Source organism: Pleurotus ostreatus (genome assembly GCF_014466165.1).
Source record: "Pleurotus ostreatus strain PC9 chromosome Unknown scaffold_6, whole genome shotgun sequence".
Classification (NCBI taxonomy): domain Eukaryota; kingdom Fungi; phylum Basidiomycota; class Agaricomycetes; order Agaricales; family Pleurotaceae; genus Pleurotus; species Pleurotus ostreatus.
The window spans coordinates 149397-174330 of NW_023503161.1; the positions used below are offsets into that span (position 1 = coordinate 149397).

General features: G+C 51.0%; 10 protein-coding genes across 10 annotated transcripts; 3 read left to right on the top strand and 7 right to left on the bottom strand.

The window, feature by feature from the left end:
* Nucleotides 1-3467: 3467 nt before the first annotated feature.
* On the bottom strand, nucleotides 3468-4803 carry PC9H_008308 (uncharacterized protein; the record flags this gene model as incomplete). Its single annotated transcript, XM_036777822.1, has 2 exons — nucleotides 3468-4516; nucleotides 4602-4803. The coding sequence occupies 2 exons, from the start codon at nucleotides 4801-4803 to the stop codon at nucleotides 3468-3470; spliced, it is 1251 nt and encodes a 416-aa protein (XP_036629250.1).
* Nucleotides 4804-5510: 707 nt separating this feature from the next.
* Nucleotides 5511-5785, bottom strand: PC9H_008309 (uncharacterized protein; the record flags this gene model as incomplete). The annotated part of the gene is made up of 2 exons (XM_036777823.1): nucleotides 5511-5576; nucleotides 5633-5785. 2 exons carry the CDS (start codon nucleotides 5783-5785, stop codon nucleotides 5511-5513), a joined length of 219 nt encoding a protein of 72 aa, XP_036629251.1.
* A 56-nt stretch (nucleotides 5786-5841) lies between these two features.
* Nucleotides 5842-7807, bottom strand: PC9H_008310 (uncharacterized protein; the record flags this gene model as incomplete). Its single annotated transcript, XM_036777824.1, has 13 exons — nucleotides 5842-6094; nucleotides 6165-6189; nucleotides 6243-6300; nucleotides 6378-6405; nucleotides 6474-6533; nucleotides 6590-6690; nucleotides 6752-6831; nucleotides 6881-7057; nucleotides 7130-7155; nucleotides 7204-7229; nucleotides 7283-7310; nucleotides 7363-7461; nucleotides 7734-7807. 13 exons carry the CDS (start codon nucleotides 7805-7807, stop codon nucleotides 5842-5844), a joined length of 1035 nt encoding a protein of 344 aa, XP_036629252.1.
* A 676-nt stretch (nucleotides 7808-8483) lies between these two features.
* On the bottom strand, nucleotides 8484-10488 carry PC9H_008311 (uncharacterized protein; the record flags this gene model as incomplete). The annotated part of the gene is made up of 9 exons (XM_036777825.1): nucleotides 8484-8651; nucleotides 8708-8996; nucleotides 9047-9088; nucleotides 9145-9349; nucleotides 9410-9697; nucleotides 9757-9961; nucleotides 10016-10143; nucleotides 10200-10308; nucleotides 10369-10488. The coding sequence occupies 9 exons, from the start codon at nucleotides 10486-10488 to the stop codon at nucleotides 8484-8486; spliced, it is 1554 nt and encodes a 517-aa protein (XP_036629253.1).
* A 1637-nt stretch (nucleotides 10489-12125) lies between these two features.
* Nucleotides 12126-14731, top strand: PC9H_008312 (uncharacterized protein; the record flags this gene model as incomplete). The annotated part of the gene is made up of 16 exons (XM_036777826.1): nucleotides 12126-12260; nucleotides 12360-12478; nucleotides 12536-12634; nucleotides 12692-12795; nucleotides 12864-12932; nucleotides 12985-13042; nucleotides 13101-13270; nucleotides 13326-13362; nucleotides 13415-13502; nucleotides 13552-13614; nucleotides 13671-13873; nucleotides 13931-13996; nucleotides 14063-14348; nucleotides 14407-14434; nucleotides 14485-14592; nucleotides 14649-14731. 16 exons carry the CDS (start codon nucleotides 12126-12128, stop codon nucleotides 14729-14731), a joined length of 1716 nt encoding a protein of 571 aa, XP_036629254.1.
* An 80-nt stretch (nucleotides 14732-14811) lies between these two features.
* On the bottom strand, nucleotides 14812-18147 carry PC9H_008313 (uncharacterized protein; the record flags this gene model as incomplete). The annotated part of the gene is made up of 6 exons (XM_036777827.1): nucleotides 14812-15342; nucleotides 15394-16887; nucleotides 16938-17006; nucleotides 17067-17205; nucleotides 17259-17401; nucleotides 17452-18147. 6 exons carry the CDS (start codon nucleotides 18145-18147, stop codon nucleotides 14812-14814), a joined length of 3072 nt encoding a protein of 1023 aa, XP_036629255.1.
* Nucleotides 18148-18436: 289 nt separating this feature from the next.
* PC9H_008314 (uncharacterized protein) lies at nucleotides 18437-19285 on the top strand (the record flags this gene model as incomplete). Its single annotated transcript, XM_036777828.1, has 1 exon — nucleotides 18437-19285. One exon carries the CDS (start codon nucleotides 18437-18439, stop codon nucleotides 19283-19285), a length of 849 nt encoding a protein of 282 aa, XP_036629256.1.
* A 1366-nt stretch (nucleotides 19286-20651) lies between these two features.
* PC9H_008315 (uncharacterized protein) lies at nucleotides 20652-21326 on the bottom strand (the record flags this gene model as incomplete). Its single annotated transcript, XM_036777829.1, has 2 exons — nucleotides 20652-21140; nucleotides 21192-21326. The coding sequence occupies 2 exons, from the start codon at nucleotides 21324-21326 to the stop codon at nucleotides 20652-20654; spliced, it is 624 nt and encodes a 207-aa protein (XP_036629257.1).
* A 289-nt stretch (nucleotides 21327-21615) lies between these two features.
* PC9H_008316 (uncharacterized protein) lies at nucleotides 21616-22840 on the top strand (the record flags this gene model as incomplete). Its single annotated transcript, XM_036777830.1, has 2 exons — nucleotides 21616-22406; nucleotides 22456-22840. 2 exons carry the CDS (start codon nucleotides 21616-21618, stop codon nucleotides 22838-22840), a joined length of 1176 nt encoding a protein of 391 aa, XP_036629258.1.
* A 1105-nt stretch (nucleotides 22841-23945) lies between these two features.
* PC9H_008317 (uncharacterized protein) lies at nucleotides 23946-24281 on the bottom strand (the record flags this gene model as incomplete). Its single annotated transcript, XM_036777831.1, has 1 exon — nucleotides 23946-24281. The coding sequence occupies one exon, from the start codon at nucleotides 24279-24281 to the stop codon at nucleotides 23946-23948; it is 336 nt and encodes a 111-aa protein (XP_036629259.1).
* Nucleotides 24282-24934: the final 653 nt, after the last annotated feature.

Here is a 24934-nt window from a genome sequence, read left to right on the forward strand (position 1 = left end):
CGGGTCACGCGTTAAATGTCCACGCACTTTGGACGTGTCTTCTGCCGTGGCCACTCCCTGGCAAATGATTGCACGTGCCCGACGTCACGGTCAATCCGCCTTACCTTCGTCCGAATCATCACCTTCAATTCTACGTTCGGAAAGCTCCTTCGAAGTCAAAGCTGCTCATCTACAGAGATACAGATACCTGTGTTCCGATAGGTCGTACACAACGCATTATCCGACAGTGACAAAGGTTGTTCTCTTTTTGTTATTCGATGTGGACGTTCATCGTATCCTCCCCCATGGCGCTATGTGATAGGCCTACAAACTTTCTCCTACCGCCCAAATAGTCTAGGCGTTGAATCCTCGTGCATGCCGTCGAGCGGCGACGGTTTATCCCCCGCGCTGGTTTAGTCCCCGTCCCCATCAACCCTTCCCAAATGACATCCTCAGCAGCTGGGAGCTGTAGGTCTCGATACAGCGCAAAAAATATATCTGACACCGTCACCACCAGACTCCCTCCCCACGCCGACGATGCGTGTGCGACTATCGGCCAGGGGAATGAGGGTATGAGGAGGGTGATTGACGATAACGTTGGTTTCGTGGCGGGCTGGTTCAATGTACCTTCCCATTTCATTCGCCACCTCAAGCACTCATGAGGGTCGAAGAGGTCGAATGTGATTTTTTCTTGGTGATCCAACACGTGGTGAAGCTTAAGTGGCTCGACGTTCTGGTGGAGTTGGGAAGGAAGGGGGATGCATGGAGGTTTGGGCTTCCTCGGCCTAACTGGTGGGGATGCCAGATATGATACGGACGAAGCTGACGCCGTAGTGCTCGAAGTATCGACTGGCATCCTTGGATGTGGCGAGTATAGTGTCCTCGAAGAATCCCCCCGATTTCGATATTTATTATATTTGCCTTGCTGCAAGCGTCTTTCGCGTGGCGATGGAGGCAGGGTCTGGCGGTTTGGTTGGTCTATGAGGTTACGTCGTGGGGGTGTCGGTGCCGGAGCTATGGTGGAAGCGAAAGTAGGGGAACCTGCCTCTTATGCTGTCAATATGATCGTGCGCCTAACTCTCTTGGTGTTTGCATCTTAGCTCTCTTTAGGCGCCACGACAGAAGTTCTAGAGATTACTGCAGATGGGATTCATTTCATTACCGACTTGGGCGGCTCGCGGCAGCGCGTCAATCAATCATTAGGGTTCAGAAAGCTCGGCCTCAAAACAGTGTCGCAAGCGGGAGGCAATGTCTTGTTGGCATCGGATGAGTAGTACCTAAGGTCTTTACGCTAGGTAGGAGAAGGGTGGGACTGTGTTGCATCCTCCAATGACGGTGCGATGTGTCTATGATACATGGTGCAGGTCCATTCCGAATGGCGAGCTAACACCCAGAATGCAGTTATTACTGCAGCAGTACCTGCACCAGCCCCTACAAGTTCCTAAAATTCTGATGATATATAATTACTTGATTAGCTAGTCAGTGCCTTCGAAACTTGGAAGGAGATTGAATCATAGGCGCTATTGGCGTCTACAGCGCAACTGTAAGCAGTCAACCAATGCAGTGGATGCGGTATTGATGATCCCACAACAATTCAACCTGGGCGCTCAAGCGCTCAATTTCCAACTTCGCAGCTGGATTCTGCTCAAGAATCTTCCCCCTCCCAAAAGTCCCTCCGATTCTTATCATTTTTGGTTGGGTCAAAGCCTTTGACCTAGCCCTCGTTATCGGCGCCTTCCAGGTGACGTACTGTCGTAACGTCGCTCTTCCAAGTTCTCCGACTTACAGATGCTAAAATAGATCGAAGTCATGGTTCAAGGTTTGACTTTGCCGTGCTTCGACCTGTTCCTCTTAGCTTCCGGGGGTCAGCGCTCTTTCGGCACTAATCCCCGAAATACGACTGACGGCGGGGATTTGTCGAAGGAGTTGGGTAGTGTGGTCCCTTGCCAAAGGGATTATTAAGTGACGATGAGCGCTGTTGGCCGTACTCAACACAATACGCACTCTCAGTAGGTCGGTTGATATTAGCGCAACTGGTACAGGAGCTGCACCCGGTGAAAGGTAGGCTCGTAAAGCAGTGCTTTATTCGAGATTATGATAAGTCGATTAGGTGAAACGGGTTCGGTTGACATCTGTCTTCATGGTGAGTAGTCGAACGGTGTGGGCGTTCCATAGGTCGTGGTTACCCGACCTGCTACGTGTTAAGAACCACGATCCAGAGATGGCCGGTAGCAGATTTAGCACTGTCGCGGTTGTTCCTTAAAGCTTGCTTGCAGACGGCGGGCCCCTGAACAACGATCCAGGGACTGATGTTCAGCCCAATAGAGGATGCAAGCAGCGATTCGACTGTTGTTTGTTGGGGCTCAGCTTGTATCCTTGAGCCGACGAAGAGGAGAGGGAATGGCCCCCTGGTGAATGGCTACAGCAACAAGTTTTTGTTGTATCCTGTTAATCATCGACTAGTACGTACGTCATTCCGTAGACTGCGAAGCAACAGTACGTTTGCCAACGAGTGAGAGGCTGTTGGGTACCATGACTTTACAAGACGACGATGGAATGCGCAATTTCGTACGTGCTAACATAACAGTTAATCATTATCTCCCTCATGATCTTTCTAGAGATATGACCGACATATTCGGGCTGACAACTGGGTCGCCATCAAGAGATACTCAGGGCACGTCCGCGAAATAGACCATCCATGCCTTGACCTTTTGTGTAGATACTGCAGGGCTTCCGACATCTACCCTTCCAACTGCACGCTTCCGGTACCTGTAAGTTCTGAATGTAGTGATGTCGCCTCTGAAGTCTTCCGCCCTCGACGTTGTGACATTTCTGGGTGCGATTCTCCCGGAAACGTGCTCCCAAATATCCTGCGATGAGTGTATGAGTATGGAAAAGCCGAACGGTCCCGTTCAGATGAGCCCGTAGAACGTAGAAAGCGAACAACAGTGTTTGGCGCTCAGGCAACCCCATGAGCTGAAGAAAATACGAAACTCCACTCACCTGTTAACATGATCCGTAATACCTGCTGTCGGCGAAGATGTATGGAAACAATCGACCTAGCCCTCGCCTTTTACTAGGGCTAGCCGGTTCTGTGCATCACTATACTTCGCTGTCGGAATCTTTGGAACAAGTGTTCGTTACGGATGTATCTAACCTTTTGACGAGCGAGTTATTGAACCGTCCGTCCGTCCGCCGAGCTTGACGCGTGTGCCTGTTAAGTTTGGACAACTTTTTCTCTTCATTGATGTAACCAAGGGGAGTCTCGACGAAGGATGCATAAGTCAGAGGTTACCCTCCTGTGTGTCTCTGCGTACGCTAAGGATTTGCATGTAGGGCGTCCAGCCGACAATAAGCAGAATCCTCAAGCGCTACTATCTAGCGCGGGAGCCAGTTTATGAGATTGGGGATCTACGTCTCTGATATCAACATGTCTATACTCTAGGCTACATGTGTCTAGTCTCTAAGTTTGCCGTCTCTATGAGAATCTAATACCAGCCAATATGATAATATGCGTATTCAACTTCCTCCTTAGCATTCCCCGGCCGCTCGTTCCCGCTTCGACCATCGCATGAGATGATCTCTTTGTGAAGGATACACAGCCTTTTCTCGCCTTCTACTCGATCATCTGCCCACGGAAACACGACCTCCACCGAATGCGATTCGTTCTCGTGCGTATGACGAAGCGGGATTACCAAGTGAAACTTCGGAGCTGGCGCATGGCCGCCCGCCGACGGCTTCTTGAGCAAAATCTCGAGGCAGTGTTTGATCCATTCAGCGTGCTTGTCTTCGTAAATGATGTCGGCTCCTACTATGAGGTCGAACGGCTGGTCGAACGTCGAATGTTGATTTTGAGGTAATAAAGATTCATATTGTGACCAATCCAAGAAGCTGCCTTCGATTTGTGTTGGGTCCGAAGGTCGGAGGTGCGGGAAATTGAGGTGGATGTTCGACTTGAGGTTGGACAATACGGAGGGGAAGAAGTCGGAGGCTAGGATAAAGGCTTTCTTGACGCGCTGTTCCAGCAACTTTGCGATCGTGAGACTAACCAATCCCGTACCGGCTCCTAACTCGAGGACGCGCAGCTGGTCGCAGGAGGATAATAGACCGAACTTCGAGGGATTTTCAGCAATTTCTGCGGAGAGAACACACGCTCCTCCCCACGTCTGGGCACCGACGCTGCCGTAGTCGTGGTTGTCTAACGGGACATCGCGTAGCTGGATTTGAATTGTACCAACGGCTTCCGTAGTAGGCGATGGCGGCGATGAGTGTGATGATGTCGCGAAACTGAACTCGCGAATGAAGCTTCCAGCACCTGCCGTACCGGAGCATAGGGCGAGCAAGGAGGCCGCTTCTTGAATCAGGATCTCTCTCCGATCGAGAGGGATGGCGGCTTCGTTGGCGGCTTCTTGATCATCACCGGTGTCGTCTAGTTGGGCGATAAGGCAAGTGAGCCATCTGAGCGCATACGATCGCTCGAAGTCATCCGAGCCGCGTAGATCATCGAAATCGTCAGAAGGTTCGTGGCCGTCAAGACCTGCCACAAATGGTTCTCAGGTCAGCGGATTGAGAACTTACCTCCAGGATTAATAAGTGAAATGAACGCAAGTCCGCTTCGTTACCTTCCTGGTTGCTGTCAACACATTTTGCCACGGCGTACGACGAAAAAACGACTTTTCGTGATGTGCGCTTGGTTCCCCGCACCTCCGGGCTATAGCGAAGCCTCAGATAGGTGAGAGCCGAGTCAAGAGATTCAGCTGTGGAGATTCTGAGGGCTTTGATTGGAGGCAACCTAGAAGTAGGAGGCGGTTCAAGGTTGTTCATGCTGTGGAGACCGTGTGAGTTCTCTCATGCTGCAGGCGGTGAGCGCTAAGTTCACTCCCAACCAACTCCCCTCATCATCAGAGTCAGGCTCCGCAACCATCTCCTTTCAATTCTGATCGGCGTAGCGTATATGATGATCGGGCACATCGAAGAACCAGATGGCCTGTTAGCTTCATAAGAGGTATCTCAGTCCAGTATCACGAATTACCAACAGTTTTACCGCGTCGTCTGGGTGCCAGGAAAGAGGCGAGGGTGTTATAGGTGGGAGTACGAGACGTCCTGCGACCCCCCTCTTGGACTTTCTCCACGGTGCCTAGAACGGTCTTTATAGTTCTGCAATGAATTTTTGTCAAAGTATCAACGCAGGGTACAAGGTCCCTTAATTCGTTGACGATGTCTTGTTGTCCCGGCCTCACACCGACGTGGCAACACATTCGTCCCATCTAAAGGAGACAGACAGCAATATGGTACGAGTACCCGTATCCAATTCTACAAAGTAGCATTCCCAAATCATCCGTTCCCGATAAGCAAGTCCCACCCAGCCTCCGCGACATATCCCTGAGCGTGCGGCGCTCAGTGCTCAATACACTGCGGCACGGTAGCAAGTCGAAGTCGGGAGTATCAAATAAATAAACCAAGCAAGCACGCTCGAAAGTCGAAAGCGAGAGATATGGCTCGCATAGCAGCAGCATACAGCCCGATCTGCATCAAAGAGCAACCGGCTCGAGTTTTTGGGCGGCCTTCGATGACATCGGAGACAACGGTATGGCATCCTGTGGTCCATTGCTGCGTCATCGCTTGGTATGTAGACACTCGAAGGTTGACTTACCTTCTGATCATCTACGTGGCCGTCTCCGTATGCGATGACGCTAGACATTGAATCTTCGCCAGCCCAATTGAGGTTATCTTGGCTGGGCTCTCCGCCGTCTACGCCATCGCTGCGAGGAGAGGCACCCGCGTCAGAAGCTCGGTGGACCCCCATACCAGCAGCACGCCGTAGGCCATCAAAGCTTAGATGGTGCTCATGCCCACTACTGCTCAATATTTTGGCACCGCGTCCCAGTCCTCCCGTACTGCCGTGAACTCCACTTTCTCCATACGCCTGGCTTGAGGCGCCTCTGGGCATACTACGGCCTTGCCTCGTCCTCGAATTGCTAGGCTAACTAATACTTGTGTTCCGTTACCGCTAGAGGAAAGCGGGGCTGTATAGGTTCTGAAGTTGTCCGTGGTAAGCCCACCACCACTGACTCCCTCTGAGATTTCTTTGGGAGTCACTTTTCGGGTATTCAGCCTAGTCGTTCATCAGTCCCTATTCTTAGCACCTGGCGCTGGATGATACACCTAATCAGCAATTCACTTACATTGAGATGAATGAATTGATGTATACTAAGAGCCAGAGTAAGGGGCTGAAGACGCAACGAGATATATGGGATACTGACGCTTCGTAAGGAGGAATTCTATGCCAAGGAAAACGAGTGTGTTCGGAAGCAAGGCATACTAAATAGGACATCAATCAGCACTATCCCCAAAGTATCGTTCAACGTGACAGATTGGAATGCGAGGGGAGAACGTACCGCGATGAGCGCTGCCATCGAGCACGCACTGAAGTCACGGACAATTCCGACCGCATATAAGTAACTTCGACGACTTCAGAAGAGGAGGATGTGCACCTTGTTGCCATTCCAGACGCAAGGACATACTGCATCAACGTAACGATTCTAGAGTTTAGCCTATCCATATATAAATGCGCGTTAGAAATCGCCTTTGCAAGCCTCGCAGGACATACTCAGAGAATCCTGACCGACTCCTTTGCAAGTAAAAACACATAGATGTAGCGATGACTAGATCGATGAATGTAGAAGTCGCAAAGGAAAGATAAATCGTCCACTGTCCATCCCCGTAAATAAGTCAGTAAATCACGCAAGCAGCGAGGGCAAGTAACACTTACGGCTATATTAACGAGTTCAGGGAACGAGTCGATGCGATATCTGTGATCAAATGTCCGTGGTCGGGCTAGGTAGTAAGCGGCTGGTTGACTTACGTTTGTAGAGCTAAAAGGACGCCGACGCCTACTTACGAGACACCCCATCCCAGCGAAGTGCAATCCAAAGCCCGGAAGTCCGGTAGGGGTTAGGGAAGAACGGAAGAGAGGGTGAGGTGGTGAACACATAGTCAATCAATACAGACGTACCGTACCCAGCTGCAACAACTACGATAACAACCCATGGCAGTAATACATGATAATGCCGGCCGACTAACGGATATATGCGCGCATATAGAAACCAGCGCATTAGCATCGTCTGCGGAACGTTCAAGTAAGACGTACGCTTCCACACACGAGCAGCATATAGCCTAGTGAAATATTAGCGGCCCACTCTCGGAAGGACAAGCCTAACGTACGATTGGACCAGGATTATGATAACAACCTATCAAGGGGGATCAAGCCTACTGCGTGAGCGCAATTCGCAACGGAACATACGTTGATAACAATTTGAAGCTTGAAGCTCCTGTAGTACGCTCGCCATCAAGACGGTAACCAAATGGTCTGAACAAACGCACCAAATGATAACTTCCTGAGCCTGAAAATTCCCAAACGACTCAACGAGATAATGATACACGACTTGAATAGTCAGCGCAAGATGGAACGCGTCAAGGAACCTAAATATATAATATCAGGGTCGCACGTTCCATCTAGAGTGAATTTACGCGCCATAGGATTCCGACCTTCGAAATTAGTGAATATATGCGTGCCGTTATGAGCGTGGCACACTTACGGAGAGCTTCTGCAGCAGCCAGTCATTTTGATACTGAGTAAAATAGATATAGGATTGCAAATTAGTGATCCCAAACAAGCTGTATACCACCGTAGCGAACGATCAATTATCAGCAATAAGGGATAAATGAACGTGATATACCGAGGGAAGACTCACATGGCTGATACGACTACGCCCAAATATGCGGCACCCAGCGTCATTCCCAGCGACGGAGGGATGGTTGCAGACATCTTCGAGTGAGGGAACGTGAGTCGCGTCGACGCTGGGTACGATGAGAGGACGTGGCGATGGTAGGAAGGAGAGAAAGATGAGGGACGGCCGACTGTGGGAGTTTCTAAGGTAGTTGCCCCTTCCTCAAATCTTCCACAGAAGTTCTAAGTTAGGCCTCTCTTGGTATTCGAGTGAGCGTCCAACAGAATCAGTACAGCTTAGTAATGATTAGAAGTTAATAATAAGACATGGGCGTCGCGAGGGGAATTGTGCGGCCCCCGGCCTCAGTGGAAGTACATAGACGGCCTTGAAACGGCCTTACTTCGGTGCTCCACTGCAGGACTTGTCACTTCGGGGAGAATCGAATAGGCACGCGTCAAGTCCGTACCAGAGGAAGCCATATATGTCGCACTTCGTCAATCTGAATATTCGAAGCCAAAATCATCGAATCGATGGTGAAGATGCCAAGATTTGCTGTTTCTCACTGCATACCGTAGATGGTGATATGAAGAAACTGCAATACAGCACTTTTTCTTGTGGCGTTGGATTCACACGCAGTGGTATTTGGAGCGCCTAAGAAAGATTCCTAGATTCCAACATGTACATAGTTTACATGAACCGGGTATATGACTGCCTATTGGCGATGTGTGGGTAGCGGTACTTTTGATACAACAATGCCTTCCGAGTCTTGGCCTATCAAGCTAGTTCACCAGTGCAGAAGTCCTTCCCTTGCACTCCCAGCGCGTCATTCGGCAGAGTGTTCGGTACGGACGCAAGTCTCAGACCGGGGTTAACGGTCGAGGTCTTTTCCTTCTCCACGACAGCCGTTGAAGCAACAAAGGTAGCAACAGCATGCGCCGCGGCCTAAACACATCAATCAGCCATCACGGAATAGAGCGGGGGAGATCACATATATGTACCTTGGCGTTTGCTTCGAATGCTTTAAAGTTAAGGTTATCATAGCTATCACCGGCTCCGTGATAGTTCACGTCGTACGCAACGCCAGCGGAACCACCGAAGAGCTTGGCTTGTTCTTCGGTCTTGATACCTTCAGCGCCGGTGAAGATGCCTCCAGAGGGGATGTTGATACCCTCAGCGATGAAAGGGCCATAGTCGGAGCGGCCGTTGAACGCTGATGGGACGCTGGGAATCTTTTTCGATGCGTAATAGTCGGTGAAGACTTTTTCGATTGCACCTGAGCCAGGTGGGCTAGGTAAATGGGTCAGCGCTGGCGTCGCTTGAGTGGTGAAACAACATACGTTGGCCCTGGGTTGAGTCCAGAGGAACCATCACCGTCGAGACTGTTAATATACGACACGGTCAATAGTGCGAAGATACGAGAAACGATTGATCATACACTGCGTGGACATAGTTGGGACTCGCGACCATATCCAGATTGATGTAGAGCGCAATCTTCTTTCGCTCTTCCTCTGAAAGGTTTGCGACGTAGTGTTCGGAGCCAACCAACCCGAACTCCTCAGCGGTCCACCAAGCAAACCGGACAGCGTTCTTCAACCTATACTTCGACAACTGTACGGCGAGCTCAAGGATCGCTATCGAGCCTGTGGAAGGTGTTAGCTACAACCCAAGTTCGGATATGGACGGTCTTGAGCGCTACTCACCTGACCCATTGTCATTGATACCAGCACCAGCGCGGACAGAGTCAAGGTGGGAGCCGATGAATACGATGTTGCTCTTATCTCCGGCCTTGGAGGTAGCAATAACGTTGCTGCTGTACCTGTCCTCGTTGAAGATGTTGATGTCGAGCGTGGCGTCGATGGTTTGACCAGATGCTAGCCTTGTCACGAGGTCTTCTCCGGCAGCGCGACTAATACCACCGATGGGAACGAATGCAGCAGCATTTGGGTCGCCAAGAGTGCCGGAGAGGCTGCCGTCAGCGTTGTTGTACACTGAAGGAGCACAAACGACGTCAGCTGATCGTTAAAGGCGTAAGAAAAGCAGGACACACCAACAACACCCACAGCGCCGGCAGCTTTCGCGTTCTGGTTCTTGATAGCAAAACTGCATTCACCGCGCTGGATCAGAGCGATTTTCCCGGTGGCGTCGATTCCTTCAAAATCAGCTGGAGTGCACCCTGCTGACGGGGGAGTATCCGCATCTGGAATGTGGACAAGTGGCGCGGTAAGGCCGCCCAACGGAGTAGATGGAGAGAACTACATATGATAGGTCGTGAGTGCAAGACCTACACGAGAGTGGATTGTACGCACGGTCATGGCACTGATGTTGATGGGCGAGCCAGCTTCGAACCTCTGAGATAAGACCTCGGAGTAAGGGAAGGGGAAGGTTTGCCTCTGGACTTCGTATCCAGCGAGTCTTGCGAGTTTGGCTACATAGTCTGTAGCGCCAGAGCGATAAGTAACATTGGTCTAGACCAAGCGCGAGCGTACATACCAACAGATTCATTATGACCTTGCGAGCCGAAGACACGGGTTCCGTTCGACCTATCTGCGAATCTTTGGAGCGACCTCGCGTGGGACTGCAGCGCCGATAATTTGATATCCTATGATATCCAGATTCTATTAGGGAACATAAAACAGGCATCATTGGTTAGAGTACTCACGTTTTGGAGCTTCTCGGACGCGAGAGGGATCTTGAACCGGTTGATGAGATCGTCAATTGGGCTGGCACAGGCGTAGGATGCGAGGGAGGCAGCAACGGCCAAGGAAGTGATTTGGACCATGACTTGAAGCGACGCACAACGGGGGAATGCTTACGACTTCCTCCACCCGTCCTCTACTCCCCTTATATACCAGCGTTATCTGGAAGACATGCAGAAGCCCATTGAGTACAAGAATGAAAACATGTTCTTACTCAGAACATCGTGACAATCGTTCTCAAGACCACGCGCAGCTGGACGGGATGTACGATAGCTACCGCGCGGTACATAGTGCCTCTTGGACAAGTTTGCAGCACGATACCAGAGTCCACAAGGTACGACAATTCGATTCGGGCCTGCCAAGCCACCGATGGAATCATCCCAAATGCGAGATAGTCCGCCGAACCTCGAGTCCCGAGGTGATGAAGAGAAGGAGGCTGAGCAGGATGGCCCATGGACCACCGCAAAGTAAGCTCAGCCACTGGGCATCGAGCGTGAAGCATATGAAGTGAATTCAGGTCGGGATTCCACAGAACAAGCCAAGGGCAGGTGCTAAAAGTAACCAGGACCGCGAGGAATCATCATGTGGAATAGAATCAGTTGGCGGTGAAAAGTGGGCGAAAACCAAGCAAGACCGGGAGTTATTGTTGTGAGGGATATTGACGAGAGGATGGCGATTCATTGCGCCAGCAAAAGTTTCACTCGTGTGCGTCGTCGTGATCCTCAAAACCGGGCAAGTAGGCAAGTCATTGGAGGACAAGATAGTCCTTGAACTTGAACTTGAAGCAGTCGCTGGGATTGTCTTGGACTTCCCACGGTCAATTGGGTAGAGGCTCGCGTCGGGCCGCTTGTCACCGTCAGACTCTCCAACTTGGACCCGGATTCAAAACTAAACCAGTTACTCTTCTCTGATTTGGCCCAGTGTCTGCAGCGTTGGTCGCCGAAGATTGAACTACTCGAAATCCAGTCCCTCGCGTGCGTTGGACCTTTTGAGTCGCTGTTTAGAGCCATTCTGTTGATTTACCTACCATAGTCCCTCAACGGAGTGGGTATGGGCTTTCATGAACCTCTGTAAGGTTTACGCAGCTCATGGCGTCCCTCGCATAGCCCGAAGATGCCAATAGAGAGGACTAAATACCCGTGGGCCTATGGTACCTAACTTGGTATCGTAATCAGCGGCGCTGATCCTCCTAACACGTCCCTTCCAAGTCGGTGTTCGAGCTCGAGGGTTACCGCTCGGAACCCGGGACTCTGGCTCCTATGGTGCATGTCAGGGATTCCCGTAGACGATAGATGCCGTAATTGCGGTAATTTATCATCCACGAACAGATCTACTCGTTCGCTACGCAAGCCGTCTATTTCCAGTGAGACTTTTGCCAGATTTCCACCGTATGAGGGATTGAATGGTTCCATAGCGTCGAAAGCCTCCGAAATAGAGACCGATTTGCTCAAGCTTATGCGCCACGGCGAACTACGAGTCGAAGTGTCCAACGACCTTTACTTCTCGTTCGTCCTTGTAGGACACCCTCCTCTTCCATTCGTAAATGTCGCTCATTTAGTCAATTACTAGGCCTTGATCGTCAAATTTTCGAGCATCTGCCTCGCTGGTGCAGACTTCTTCATTACTTCTAGCGGCGCGCACAGTATGACTGCTGGAGGATACGCCTCGAGAGGCCCGTATAAAAGCCCCCATCTCAGGCCACAAACAGCATCATCTCACCATGGGATTCATTTCGAGAGATAAAGCGACTTCACTACGACCTTCCTACGCATTCACCGGCAACCCGTCCCGCTTTCGCAAATATTCTCGCTATATCAGCTGCCTGCTATTCGTCTTGATCGCCCCCAGTATCGCCGTCTACTTCTTCCCTAGCCATCTCCTACCGCGCTCATTGCCCTCAGGCCATACCGCACAGGGCCAGGATCTGCGAGCCGACGACCCCGTATGTCCTCAGGCAGATGCCCTCGTTCCCGGAGTCAATCACGACCTCTGGTTGACTCTCGGCGACGCGTTATCCACCCCATTGTTTCAAGCCCGCGCCGTACGTCTAGTGTCCGGCGCCGTTCAAATTAAGTTTGTTTATTCTCCCCATATGCCCCCACACCAAGACGACTAAATATCTGGGTCCAGAGGTGAATCCTTCATCGACATGGGGCCCGTAGGAAACGATTCGAGGTGGGAAGTGCACGCAGCTATGCACACATATCTTACCCGCGCATTTCCACTCATGTAAGCAACAATCAAATCTGAGTCGCAAGGAATCCGCCTGACGCGCTTCATGTCTAGCAACAAGTTCCTCACACGGGAAGTTGTCAATACGTACGGCTTATTGTACACTTGGAACGGAAGCGACCCGTCTCTCAAGCCCCTCCTCATGCTCGCCCACATAGGTTAGTACCAAGTCCAAGGGCGCCACAGCCCAGGCTTTCGCCATGGGTATCTAACCCAAATTTATCAGACACCGTTCCCGTTGACGACAGTACCCTCGGGGCGTGGACTCATCCACCGTGGTCCGGAGCCTTCGATGGTAAACGAGAAGCAACCCTGAGAGATCTCGCGGCTTACTTGACTTGCACTAGGCACCTACATCTGGGGTCGTGGCTCTGCCGATGACAAGAGTGGCACAATTGGGACCATGTACGGGCTTATCTCCCACGTTTTCAGTTTGCTTCTGGCTCAACCCCTTCACGAGCAGGCTCGCCATTGAAATGTTACTGGAACGAAGGTTCTTTCCCACCCGCACTATTGTCCTCGCCTTCGGCTTTGACGAAGAAATCGGGGGAGCTCAAGGGGCGGGCCACATATCTCCCGTACTCCAACAACGCTACGGCCCCAATTCCTTCGCAGCGATCCTAGACGAAGGAGGTAATTGCTTCGGGTTTCTTATCGTTCTGCAACATGTTTACTCCATGAATCATAGGCAGCTTCGGGGAAGAATATGGTTCAATTTTCGCTAGGTAATCTATCTTCCCTCGACACGCCTAATACGAAACTCAAAGCGTTACATAGTCCCGGCGTTGCAGAGAAGGGATCTATGAACGTCCGGATGGAAATTACTGGCGCAGGAGGGCACTCGTCTGTCCCTCCAGCCCATACCGTCAGTCTTCTCATCCATGCATGGTTTGACACCGCTGACGCCTCCATAGAGCATTGGCAAACTTGCTGCTGCTATCGTGAAACTCGAAAACAACCCGTTTGAAGCGCATTTGGTTCGTTCCAAGTCCCCGTTCCTATCAGTGACTCTGCTGACCATCCCCGCACTCAGCTTCGGGAGTCTGTCATTTATCGACGGCTCTTATGTCTCGCCAAATATGGGGCAGATATGGACCCTATGCTTCGTCAGAACATCAAGGACTCTATGACTTCAGACCAGAGCCTGCTGGAGTTGGAGAGGATTTTGTTCAATGCCGCTCCGATTGTCAAAACCCTTGTCAGTACAACTCAATCTGTTAACGTTATCCAAGGCGGGTAAGTGTGCAGACGTACGCGTGGAATGCCTTGGGAAGTTCTGAATGCCTTGATTAGGTTCGCCCCAAATGGACTACCCGAACAAGTGTTTGCCATTGTCAACCACCGCATTGACTCTTTGAGGTTCGTCCACTTGTAGGCACATAAGCCGTTACAACTCCCTGAAGCGTACTCTACCTCTGTTTTTAGTTCATCTGCAGCTGTAAAGGCCCGCGACACATCCATACTCGAGGAGGTTGCGCGAAGGTTCAACTTGAATTATAACCCATTCGGTATCGCCAATTATCACAGTGCTGCGTTCACCGGGAACTTTAGCTTGGTAGCGACTACGCTTCTTGAACCATCGCCTATTTCCCCTACAGAAGGGGTAGGGGCGGGGGCTTATCACGTTCTCAGCGGATCTATCATAGCAGCTTACAACGCTTACAATTGGACCAATTCCGGCCGCAGCAAGAAAGACAACACGATATTTGTGGTATGTTCGAACTACCTCCCCTATCAACGGCGTTGAATGTTTTCACCACGATTCATAGACGCCGGCACTACCATCCGGAAATACCGGTTTGTGACCCATATTCGTGCCATCGAACGACGCTGAACAACGTTGTTAGATACACGCTTCTACTGGAACCTTTCATCGAATATATACCGTTATAATCATGATAACTTTGGGTCTCCCGAGCATCCCCTTGGAGGTGGCGTTCACTCTGTAAACGAACGTAAGTACAGAATTCCTTTTCTTCACCCTCAGTTGCTGATGTACAACGGAGCATAGGTCTTCATGTTCGGGTTTTTCTTGAGATGGTCAGGTTCTATTTTACATATATCTTAAACATCCAGGAGTATTGCGAAGCTTAAGAGGTGCCTCTCCGCTCTGTTCTGGTTCGCTCAAACCTCTTTAGGGCCATCTGTGGATAGACTCCATTATAGACTCCCTCTTACGCGCTCGATTGCTCCCGACCTTTCAACTTCAACTTCACTGTTCCTCCGAACTCCGAGTATTCGTTTTTTGAGTTGATGCTTGTCCATTCCAATGCCTCTACCGTACTAACTTTCTCAGTCTCTGGCATGCTCTGCATCAATTTCTCCCTCAGAGTGGACCACGCCTCTTTGGTCGGTTCAAACGTGCCGTTGATCATGCGGGAGACGGAATTCCACTCGTCATCGGCATCTTCCCCGAAAAACGAGTGAATTATTTGGGCCTTTGGAAGACCTTTGAATCGCTTCCAAAAGTGCGGATAGGGGAGAATCCAATGCGTTTGCCACGTTTGACCGTTTGATAGGTAGTGAAGCAGAGTCTTCATGTATTGCAAGGTGTAATATGAATATATGTCGTAGTGGTAGTCGAGATCTAGCGCTTGCGAACTCATAAGTCGACGTAATGTCGCCTCAGAGAGTATTTCATGTCGTTGGTGGTTACGAATGTTCATGATAGCTTTCGCTTCCTCAGTATACTCCGAGTTGGCCTCCTGCAGCGCGTTTATCAGTTTCGATCCTTATATTCCAAGGCAGAGCAATACCATAGATTTCTGAATGTTCCACAGATGATCCTCAGAAAAATACGGCAGTGATCTTAGTATGAGACACGTTGCCACATCTGTCCAGAAGCCCGGGTGCTGGAGGCAAGCATCTCGACTCAGTCTTCTCAAGACAGCGCTGTCAGCCGCCGAGCAATGGGAAGGGAGGTGTCGGGTCGCATATATAATCCACTGCTGCTGTAAACTTTGAGGTGAATTGTTGGGACGGGAAAGAGCACCCAATGTACGGAAGCAGTTGAAGGCTATGACGGCCTCCACTACAGATCGAGGAATATGTTGGTCCCCACTCCGTGCGCGATCAGTTATATAGTCCACAAAGGATTTGTGAAACTGTGGTTTGTCGTTCGTGAGTGTAATTATGGCCTGCAGCTTGTCGATAACGTCGCGCAGAACAATAAGTTCCAAACCAAGGAATTCGGCAAGTTCAACCAGGCGAAGTTGAGTGTTGAAGTGAATAATGGTTCCAATGATAGCCTGAAACTGAAACTGCTCCCGCTCGGAGGAATTTTCGAGAGCAAGGGACTGTTTGAGGACCGTCTCATACATCCTGTCTACAAGTTTGTTTGGGCTCGTGGGCCCGGACATAGATCCTTCTATCAACGCCTTGATGCGTTCTGACGGGGATATAGCCCGTGGATCCATAATGAAACGAACTGCTGTGGCGGCGATTATAAAGAGCCCAGCCGCCATGCGCGCAAGGTGGGATATCTGTGACTCGCTCACGTGATACCTGCCGAGTGGGTGGGGGGCCTCTTTGATCAACTTGCACTTTAGGTAGCGCTTGATGTCGGGGTCTGATGCTTCAACAGATGTATTGTTGATATAAAGCCGAGGGTTGTTCGCGACGAGCGTAGACAAATGTTGATGTGGTCGGGACGTAAGGAAAACCCTAACAAACGGCAGCTCTTCAACAAGAGTTGCCAGCCCATCCCAGATGTCCCGACCCCAACTCTCCCCTTCCGAGGATTCGAAATCCTCACATTCGTCCAATGCGTCGACGACGATCACAATATTGGGTGATATCATACTGAAACGTTTGAGAGGTCCGACGATGAGGTGCATGAGCTGAGAAGCGGGGGATTTTTCGACAGCATCGAGTGTCTTTAGGGACTTCAGGGCATTTCCAATTGCCTGGGCGAAGGCTTCACTGAAGACGCATAGTTGGTACGCGAGAGTGGAGAAGAAGTGGCTGGTACTCTTCGATTGATTGTCATCCCTCGAGAAGAAAAATGAAGCGCCCAGGATATGAAGATTATCTAAACGTTCCGAGACCGTTCGTACAATTGTCGATTTCCCGTATCCAGCGTGTCCAGTAAGTAAGTAAATGGGCTTCTCGTCTCGGGCGACTGCCCAGTGTCCGATTGCTTCGAGTAGAGCTGTCCTGGTGCCAGTAAGACATACGGTCCGCTTTTGATTGAGTGTACGATAGTCGTCATAAGCAGCCCCAACTCGAGGGAGCGACATGATACTGGCAGCCTTTGTTGGTAGGTCAGAGCCCATTCAGGAGGCGAAGGAATCCTACACACCAGAACTCTATTTTCAAGCGACCGCATTGCTTTGTCAAGCGTAATATGGCCAGTGAGCGTGATCTCTAGCTGAGATTACGTGGACCACTGTTAGAAGATACGAAACAAGCGGACACGTAACAAACCCACCACAAACGCGGCCATTAGTCGCCCCACGTCGTCAAATATTTCTGTGATCCGGGCGGCATCCTTGCCGCTCATGAGAATTCGAATGAAAATATCCTTTGTCTGCTCTCCCTCGCACGGCGCAACAAGTTCTTCCAGACGACTAAAAAAGCCCAAAGTTCAACGAACCAGGGATGCGAGAAAAGAAACGATTACTTGTCGAAGCGCTTGAGCGCAGCTTTCAGCTGGTGTGACAACGCTGAACCTTTCTTATCATTCAGTGCCTTCGTGATCACACTAGTGATGTGATCGCAGTGCATTCTTAAGGAATTCAAAGCATTAATATTGGACTGCATCTCCTGCGATAGAGTCGTTATTAATTCAACGACTGTCTCTCGCAGAACCGTACCTCGTAGTTGTCGACGGCTTTAACTATCAATTTGCAGGCCGATGCTCCCGGCAAATTCAGGTCATTCAGGATTTCACCAAGTGTTACGAGGCAAGTCTTCACCAAGGGAATAACGACAGATGTCTTCGACCGCCTCACAACAATTGGTTGCGGAACTTTGGCTACATCGCGGCTTCGCACGGGTATCAATGTGAGTGTAGATAGTGCAGGCCTGTTGGTAGAGACGCCCTCTTCCTCTGGCGGCCGGAGGGGAGTGCTGGTCGCGGCAGTCGTATCGATGATGCCATCGTTTGGTACGTCCGAGTTGGGTCGGTCAAGTTCAATGTTCCAGTCAAAAGGCGTGGGGAGGGACAAAGTATCAGGAAGTGCCGGAAGTTCGGCCCCGGGGGGTTTGAGGGATTTCCCTTGAGGAAAGTCCGACGTCGGGGTGATAGATCTAGCATCACTGTCTACAACCTGCGTCAATTTGGTGGGTGTGATAGGTTTTGTAGGATGGGTTGCATCGCTGCTTGGTGAAAGAGAAGGCGCTGCTGGTGTTGGAGGGAGGGATTCAGCCTCTGTACTCGCACGCGTCTGTATTTGATCGCCTCGGTGAGACTCGAGATCAGTGCGACTCCCCACCTTGCTGGTAAGAATACCTCGAAAACGAGTCTGGAGGGGGCGCAAGCGGTCCCGAAGCGAAGGCAGAGCAGGCATAGTGGTGGCACTGCGCAAGGATAAAAACCCGTTCCAATCGAACACGATGCTTCCCTGAGGCAAATTGGCGCTTCAGCGCTGTAACAGCTTCGTGGGCGGCAACATAAAATAGTGGCTTCGACGCGTAGCGGCCATTATCCACTGTACTACAAATGATGCAATCAGTGCAGATCATAAGGGGTATAGTGGCGATTGATCATGACCAGAATGGTCCAGCGCGTCCAGCAGCCGGTGTGGCAGTGGAATTGTCCAATTCGTCTCCTAACGGGAAGCTCCACTAGATGGGTATATGTCGGCACTTCAGCCTCCGGCGCTAGTTTGCGCCAGCCGTAGTCCCTCAGAAACGGGCGTTCGTGAAGTCGCAAAGGTTCTCCGATTGCTTGACGACGCCCTTGACGAACTGAGCGTGTACTACAAAACCCTTCCCATTCCACCCCCTGTTCGTGTCTCGTCGTACGGCAAAAAGAGCAGCTCCGGCAAGCACGCAAACAGTACTGCCACGTCTCGTTTTCCTTCCTCAGATGCTGCTCGATTTCCGCATTGGACGTCTTTCAGGATCGGTGAAAGCGAGTTCACTCTCGCGTACCAACGACGCTTTCCAGGTGAGACAGACTATGAAAGGACTGTCTTTCTGGCCAAGATGACATCGGAGTCCATCATGCCACCTGACCGCGACGTTGTCGTCAAATTCACGCACCGTTACAGCGAACGTGGCCACAGACACCTTGCCGACAACGATCTCGCACCGACGCTCCATCACTGCGCGTATGTCGAGTCCGTGGGGATGTGGGTGGTAGTCATGGACGTTGTCGAGGGCCGCACCGCTCACAAAGGGAACAAACTGAGTGCCGAGCAAGGGAAGTCACTCCGGCATGCGGTCGAACTGCTTCATGCTAAGGGTTTGGTGTTCGGTGACCTTCGAGAGCCCAATGTCATCTTCAAACCGAATGCTGTCTGTCTCATTGACTTCGAGTGGTGTGGGCCGTGCGAGGACGTTGATGGTAAGGGTTTGGGTGTGCGGTACCCCACAGATGTTGCGATGGGGTCGGACTACGACTGGGCGGAAGGAGTGGGACCAGACGAGTTTATTAGGAAGGCGCATGACTTATATCGTCTCGAACAGATATGCGGGGCGTAATGAATGGTTCAAGTACTCAAAATTATGCTTGTTTTGCTTCATCAAAGGAAGACGGTAACAAAGATGAGGGTCTTGGCGCGCCGCCAAGCGTCTCAATAGATGGTTCTCCTGCCGCGGAAACCCCTGCCGCTCATCCCAATACCCAGTTCTACCCCTGCGCCATCCATGAAATGTACGTGACACGTGTACCTAGCCTTCGAATGGCCGGCCATAGGCGACGTGGAACGCTCGCCACTGCGACACAAGCCGGGATTGAATGGATGTCTTCATCCTGAGTTGGCCTAATCACTGCGAAATGCCTGACGATAACGTTGAGGTGTTTGTAGATGATCATGGAAAGTGCAGGCGTGCATTGACATCGTGGACGTGATGCTACATGCTGGTCATGTCGCCTTCGCAACTGCAAGCCTGGCCATGCTCGGGTTGACGCCAAGGGTGCTGCCCCATTAGGTGCGTGATTTCGTGACGTTGAAAATATCCTGGTTCAGGCGAATGGGGTGGCTAGTCGTAGACCATGATATCTATTGGCCACGATGGTGCCCCATCGACCATCTGGTAACGACACCCGCTTCAAGTTTGCATGACTCCAGGCTAAAGCGCTAGAGCCACCTCTGGGGCTGCGCAGATGCAGTTGCCCTAGCAAATATATTCGCCTCTCGTACGTATCACCTCCTAAAATATATTACTCCCAGATAGTATTAACTCGGTCCATCTAACAGAACACATGCGCTGGACATATCTTGCGCCCCGAACTCGTCACCTCTCCTCCAGTTGCATATATACCGAGGGATCCGTCGTGCCTACTATCAACCCCCTCGATCGTCGACGTGAACTACCTCGCGCCAGCGTTCATACTCTGAGCAGTTCAGTAAACCCTCCACCCTCACTTGTGGGGCTCTCTCTGTCCACGGTCTGGTGCTGTATAGAGCGCACCATTGAACATATTTATCCCCAACACAACATACACCCAGAAAGTATTCCGCATCACCTCACTGGTAGTCCCAACGGGTTGATGGAGCATGCACGGTCGTGGGCAGGGACACGGAGGAGGTGAAGAGTGGAACCGTCGTGTTATCGAGTCAACTGTCGCTCTGCATCATCAACGTGCGGTCTTGAGGACGCCGGCCTCGACTCTGGCGGCGTGGTCGCACGACTTAGGGTGCAGCATAACCGACCATGCTGGCAGTCGAGATGAAACGATGGAGGCATGCACAACAACAGCGACTTGCGTACGCCACTGCTGGCGATGTCGACGAAATCGGACTTCGCGTGTGGACGTGATTATGCGAGGAATTGCAACATTTATGGTATGCTCGTTGCTAGTGCTAATTTATCTTATTAAGAATCCGCGAGACTAAGGCTAGAACTACCAGCTCAAACCGGCATAGTTTCGGAGCCAATCCTCATATGTTGCTATGTCCCCTTCTACTTTGGCTCGGGCCCAGAAATTCTCCCAAATGTCGGGTGTCAAGGTTGCCTTCAGCTTGTCCGGTACGTAGGCTGCGTTCCTGTGTTCCATCTCACTGAGGCAGAAAAATATGTCGTTCATGTCGTTTACAATCTTTCCGCCTTTCCCATCTGACCTTGTGGACGCGGTCTTGATTTTGTCGACCAAAAGTAAGTGAAGGCCTGCAACCATCACACCATCGACAAGTTCGGCATGCTCGAAGACGTCTCTGATGTCAGGTTTCAAGGCGATGTCAACGCTGGTCGCATTCATGGCACCAGGACTTGATTCGGGGATCGTGGCGCTCCATCGTTGAGGAATCTTCCTGTTTGGTCTGATGCTGATGCCAGCGGCAGCCATGTCCGCAATTAAGCGGTCATTTATCTCCAGCAGGTTGATATCGAGATCCTTCCCAGAATTGTGAGTCCCCGAGTGTACTTTGGAAGACTGTTAACTGACCTTCGTTCTCCTCTTATTGCCTTGAATAATAGACGCTCCGCCTCCCATCAGGATGTATTTCTTGTTGTTCTTGTTTAAGACCGCCGCAATCCTTTGTGCAGCATCTAGAATGCGAGCTCGGTTTGCTAGTGACATCTTCGGCTGTGTTCTGGGGTTTATTGGATGCTATAATATTTGTCGCTAAAGGTGTGATTTATATATCTTTTCTCGCTGAAGTGGCGTACTGCAAGCTACGCCCCATATGCGCCCCAATTGAGGCGTCTCAATGGCTTCGTGTCATGGTGATGATTCACTTTTGGGACACTCAGTACAATAAACGGGGGCCTGTCACGAAGTTGCCACAAGCGCCTCACAGATCCAGCATATTACATAAGGACTACGCCACTCGATAAAGACCGGCGCCATCACTTTCACTGCGCTCAGCATGGCGATTCATTTCTACGACGAAAGTCCCAGCCCTCTTGGCGAGCAACTTGCAAGACTTAAAGCCAGCTCTCTACTGGTTCGCGCTAAAATCCCCTTTGTCGTTTGGGGAGAGGACGCTTTGTCTTTCGTCCACCGGGTACCCACGGAGCTTTTCGACCAGCACCTTCTTGTGCAGGATGACCGCGTTGCAGATGCGGTGGCCATCGTCTGCAACGAGCTCAATTACTCCCCCATTGACACTGCCAACGACGATACATGGGGAGACTACAAGATATATAATCCTGCTCGCCCATTCGCATTCGAAGGCACTCCGACTACCCTCCTGCAACACAATGATTTGAACGTCACTTACAAGACACTGGAACCGGATCGTATCCTCATTCACGCGGCGTCGACCTTTCACTTCCCCCTCCAGGACTTGTCCCGAAGTTGCTTGAACCCGTCCCCCCCGTCTTCCGAGGCTGCGGGGGTTCGATTCCCTACGGTCGCGGCGTTTTATGATTCATTGCTGGACATGTTGCTCGAGCCCCCGTTAACGTACGTTCACTTCAGATCGTACCAGCTCCTGAGGACCTTTGTCGCATACTTAACCACCTACAATGTATCGGACGAGGGCATCACCAAGACGGATGCGCCACCGGGAGAATTTGGACTCATTGCACCTTGTCTGGAAGTTTTGGACGAAGTCAAGGACGAGAACAAACCACACCTTGCTCGACTCTTCCTGGAGATGCCAGCTGACAGAGAGCTTGTTAGTTTGGAGAGGTTGTTGATTCGACAAGCGCGATTGTCAGCACGTTCGATTCCGACACATTCCTTTCGCTCACGCTTTATATAGAAAGGACACCGGAGTGGTCTATACAACACCACCCTTGCCGTACGATCCTTACAAACGTTTGAAGGGCGAAATATCACCTACGCCCACTCCCAAGCTTCTCCAGTACGTACGCGAATTCTTAGGGTGGATTTGTTATAATAATAATGAATGCATAGACAACTACGAGAATCTCGTGTCCATGATAAGCCTTTCTACGACTGTATTTGGAAGCGATGGCCGCGACTTCTTCGTGGAATACGTTTATGAAGATGGGATCGGCGACAATTTGGCGTATTACCGACTCTTTGAAATTATGATCAGGCTCACTCTATTCCCGGCTGTATGGACATATTGTATCGCTACTTATAACTACCTCAATGATAAGAAACACCGGGGTTTCGATTAAGGGCAAGATTTTGCTATCCCATCGCAATGAGCTCCTGGGTATTTTTCCTTGCAGGGCTCAGACAAGCGGATTTGCAAAAGGGTTTACTGGGAAGGCGACGTCGCCAAAGGTTTAAGCATTGGAGCGAGTGATGAGGCCCGCGTCGTCCTTCGAACGCGAGGATTGTATGATTCCATATCCTCCTTATGTACTCACACACCCATTAGTTCGTCGGCATGCCCAAGTCGAGGCTGGCGCGCTGAGAATGGCATACAACCCTATTTGTAACTTTGGAGTCCTCCAAGCTCCAACGAGAACAGAATAGAAATAGACCTGTATTGTACATGGAGGGGCTGTGGTCTAGGGGGTATCCGAAGATGTTCATGTAGGCGCAGATACTGGCAGGAAAGCGATCGGTTCGTAGGCCTCCCAAATACTCTTCATATATTTGTCATGGACACGAGATTCCCGTAGTTGCCTGGGGATTATTTATTAAATGCACTCGAGTTGACGCTGAAAAGGATGCACATACTCTAGCAATATTGGAACGGGAGGGGGCGATACTTCTCCCCGAGAGCGCATGTAAAAGTTGTAGGGCAGTGGCGGAAGCGTGTAGCGCACTCCTTCGTCCATTCTACTAGACATCTGAGTATAACGTGGCCATCAATCCCGAAGATACTGACAATCGCGCCTGTCGGATTAATAGCCTCTCCAAACCGAGAACCTCTCTGTCGACCGGTATCCCCAGGAAGTGACGCGCGAGGTATGGCTTGTTCTCATCTTTGACCTTGTTTCAAAACTTGCAGACAAGACGGAATAAGTTCGAATTCTCCAGGAGGTGCGCCCGCCTTGGTAATGCCCTCGTCTGCCACGTTGTACGTGGTCAAGTACGCGAGATAAGTCTTCAGGCGTTGGTGCAATTTGAAGTGAATGTACCCCATCGGGGGCTCAAAACAACGTATCATCAAAGGCGGGGACTGTAGGAAATCGAGCCTCTGCCGACTCGGGGGACGGCGGAGTCGGGTTCAGGCAGCTGCGGGACAAGTCATGGAGGGGGAAGTTGAAGGTAGACGCCGCATGAACGAGAATACGGTCAGGTTCCTGCGTCTTGCATGCGAATTCCAGATCATTGTTGTAGGAGAGTAGTCGGGGTGCCGTCGAATGCAAACGGTTGGATAAAATTATACATTGCGTAGTCCCCCCATCTGCCATCACTAGCAGCGTCGATGGGAGAGTATCGAGGTTCCCTGCAGATTATTTCAACAGCATCCGCAACGCGTTCATCCTGCACGAGAAGGTGCTGGTCGAAGAAATCGGTCGGTACACGATGAACGATGGCCAAGGCGTCCTGTCCCCAAACGACAAAAGGGATTTCAGAACGTACCAGTAAGGAGCTGGTCTTCAGTCTAGCAAGTTCTTCGCCTGGAGGGCTGGAGCTTTCGTCGTAGAAATGAATGGCCATGCATGTCAGTGTCGCAACGTGCAGCTGGCTTGCAAGAAGCCAGCTGCCGAAGTGCAAGTAGCGCTCGTAAAGTAATGCTAGTGACGGGGTGCAGATGGCCTTGTTGGGCGTCTTCCCTCGCGATACTCTTCGGTTAATCTATGAGTGCGCCATGGCAGCAGCGAGGAAAGCGATACATTCCGAAAATCAAGACAGTACGGATTGCCTGTCAACTTCAGGGATGGGTGTGACAAAAGATACACTACTAGAGAAGTAATAGTACAAGAATTCAGAATAGCCAACTAGAGCTCGTCGTGAATGTCATGAAAGGTAATAAGTCAGTACTACAGCGAAGGAGAGGATAGGCCCGATGGAGAAGGAAAATAAAGTCCGTGAAAGGGGTTTGAGGAGGGCTGAGATGGGAAATTAGGTAGCGCGAGGTGGGCTGTGAAGCAGGTCAGAAGCAGAGTCTAACCATAGTCGGGTCGGTCAAACGAGTCGCTGCGCCAACAACATAGAGTTCTGCGGGGAAAAGTAGAGGCAGACGGGTGGCGCGAGAAGGTGAGTCATGAATAACGCTAAAGGGGAGCTGGAAGATGGTAGGGTTTCGCCCGCATGATTGTCAATATGGGACGTGTGGCGTAGATCTCTTCGCCTGGCGGGGGATGAACGAC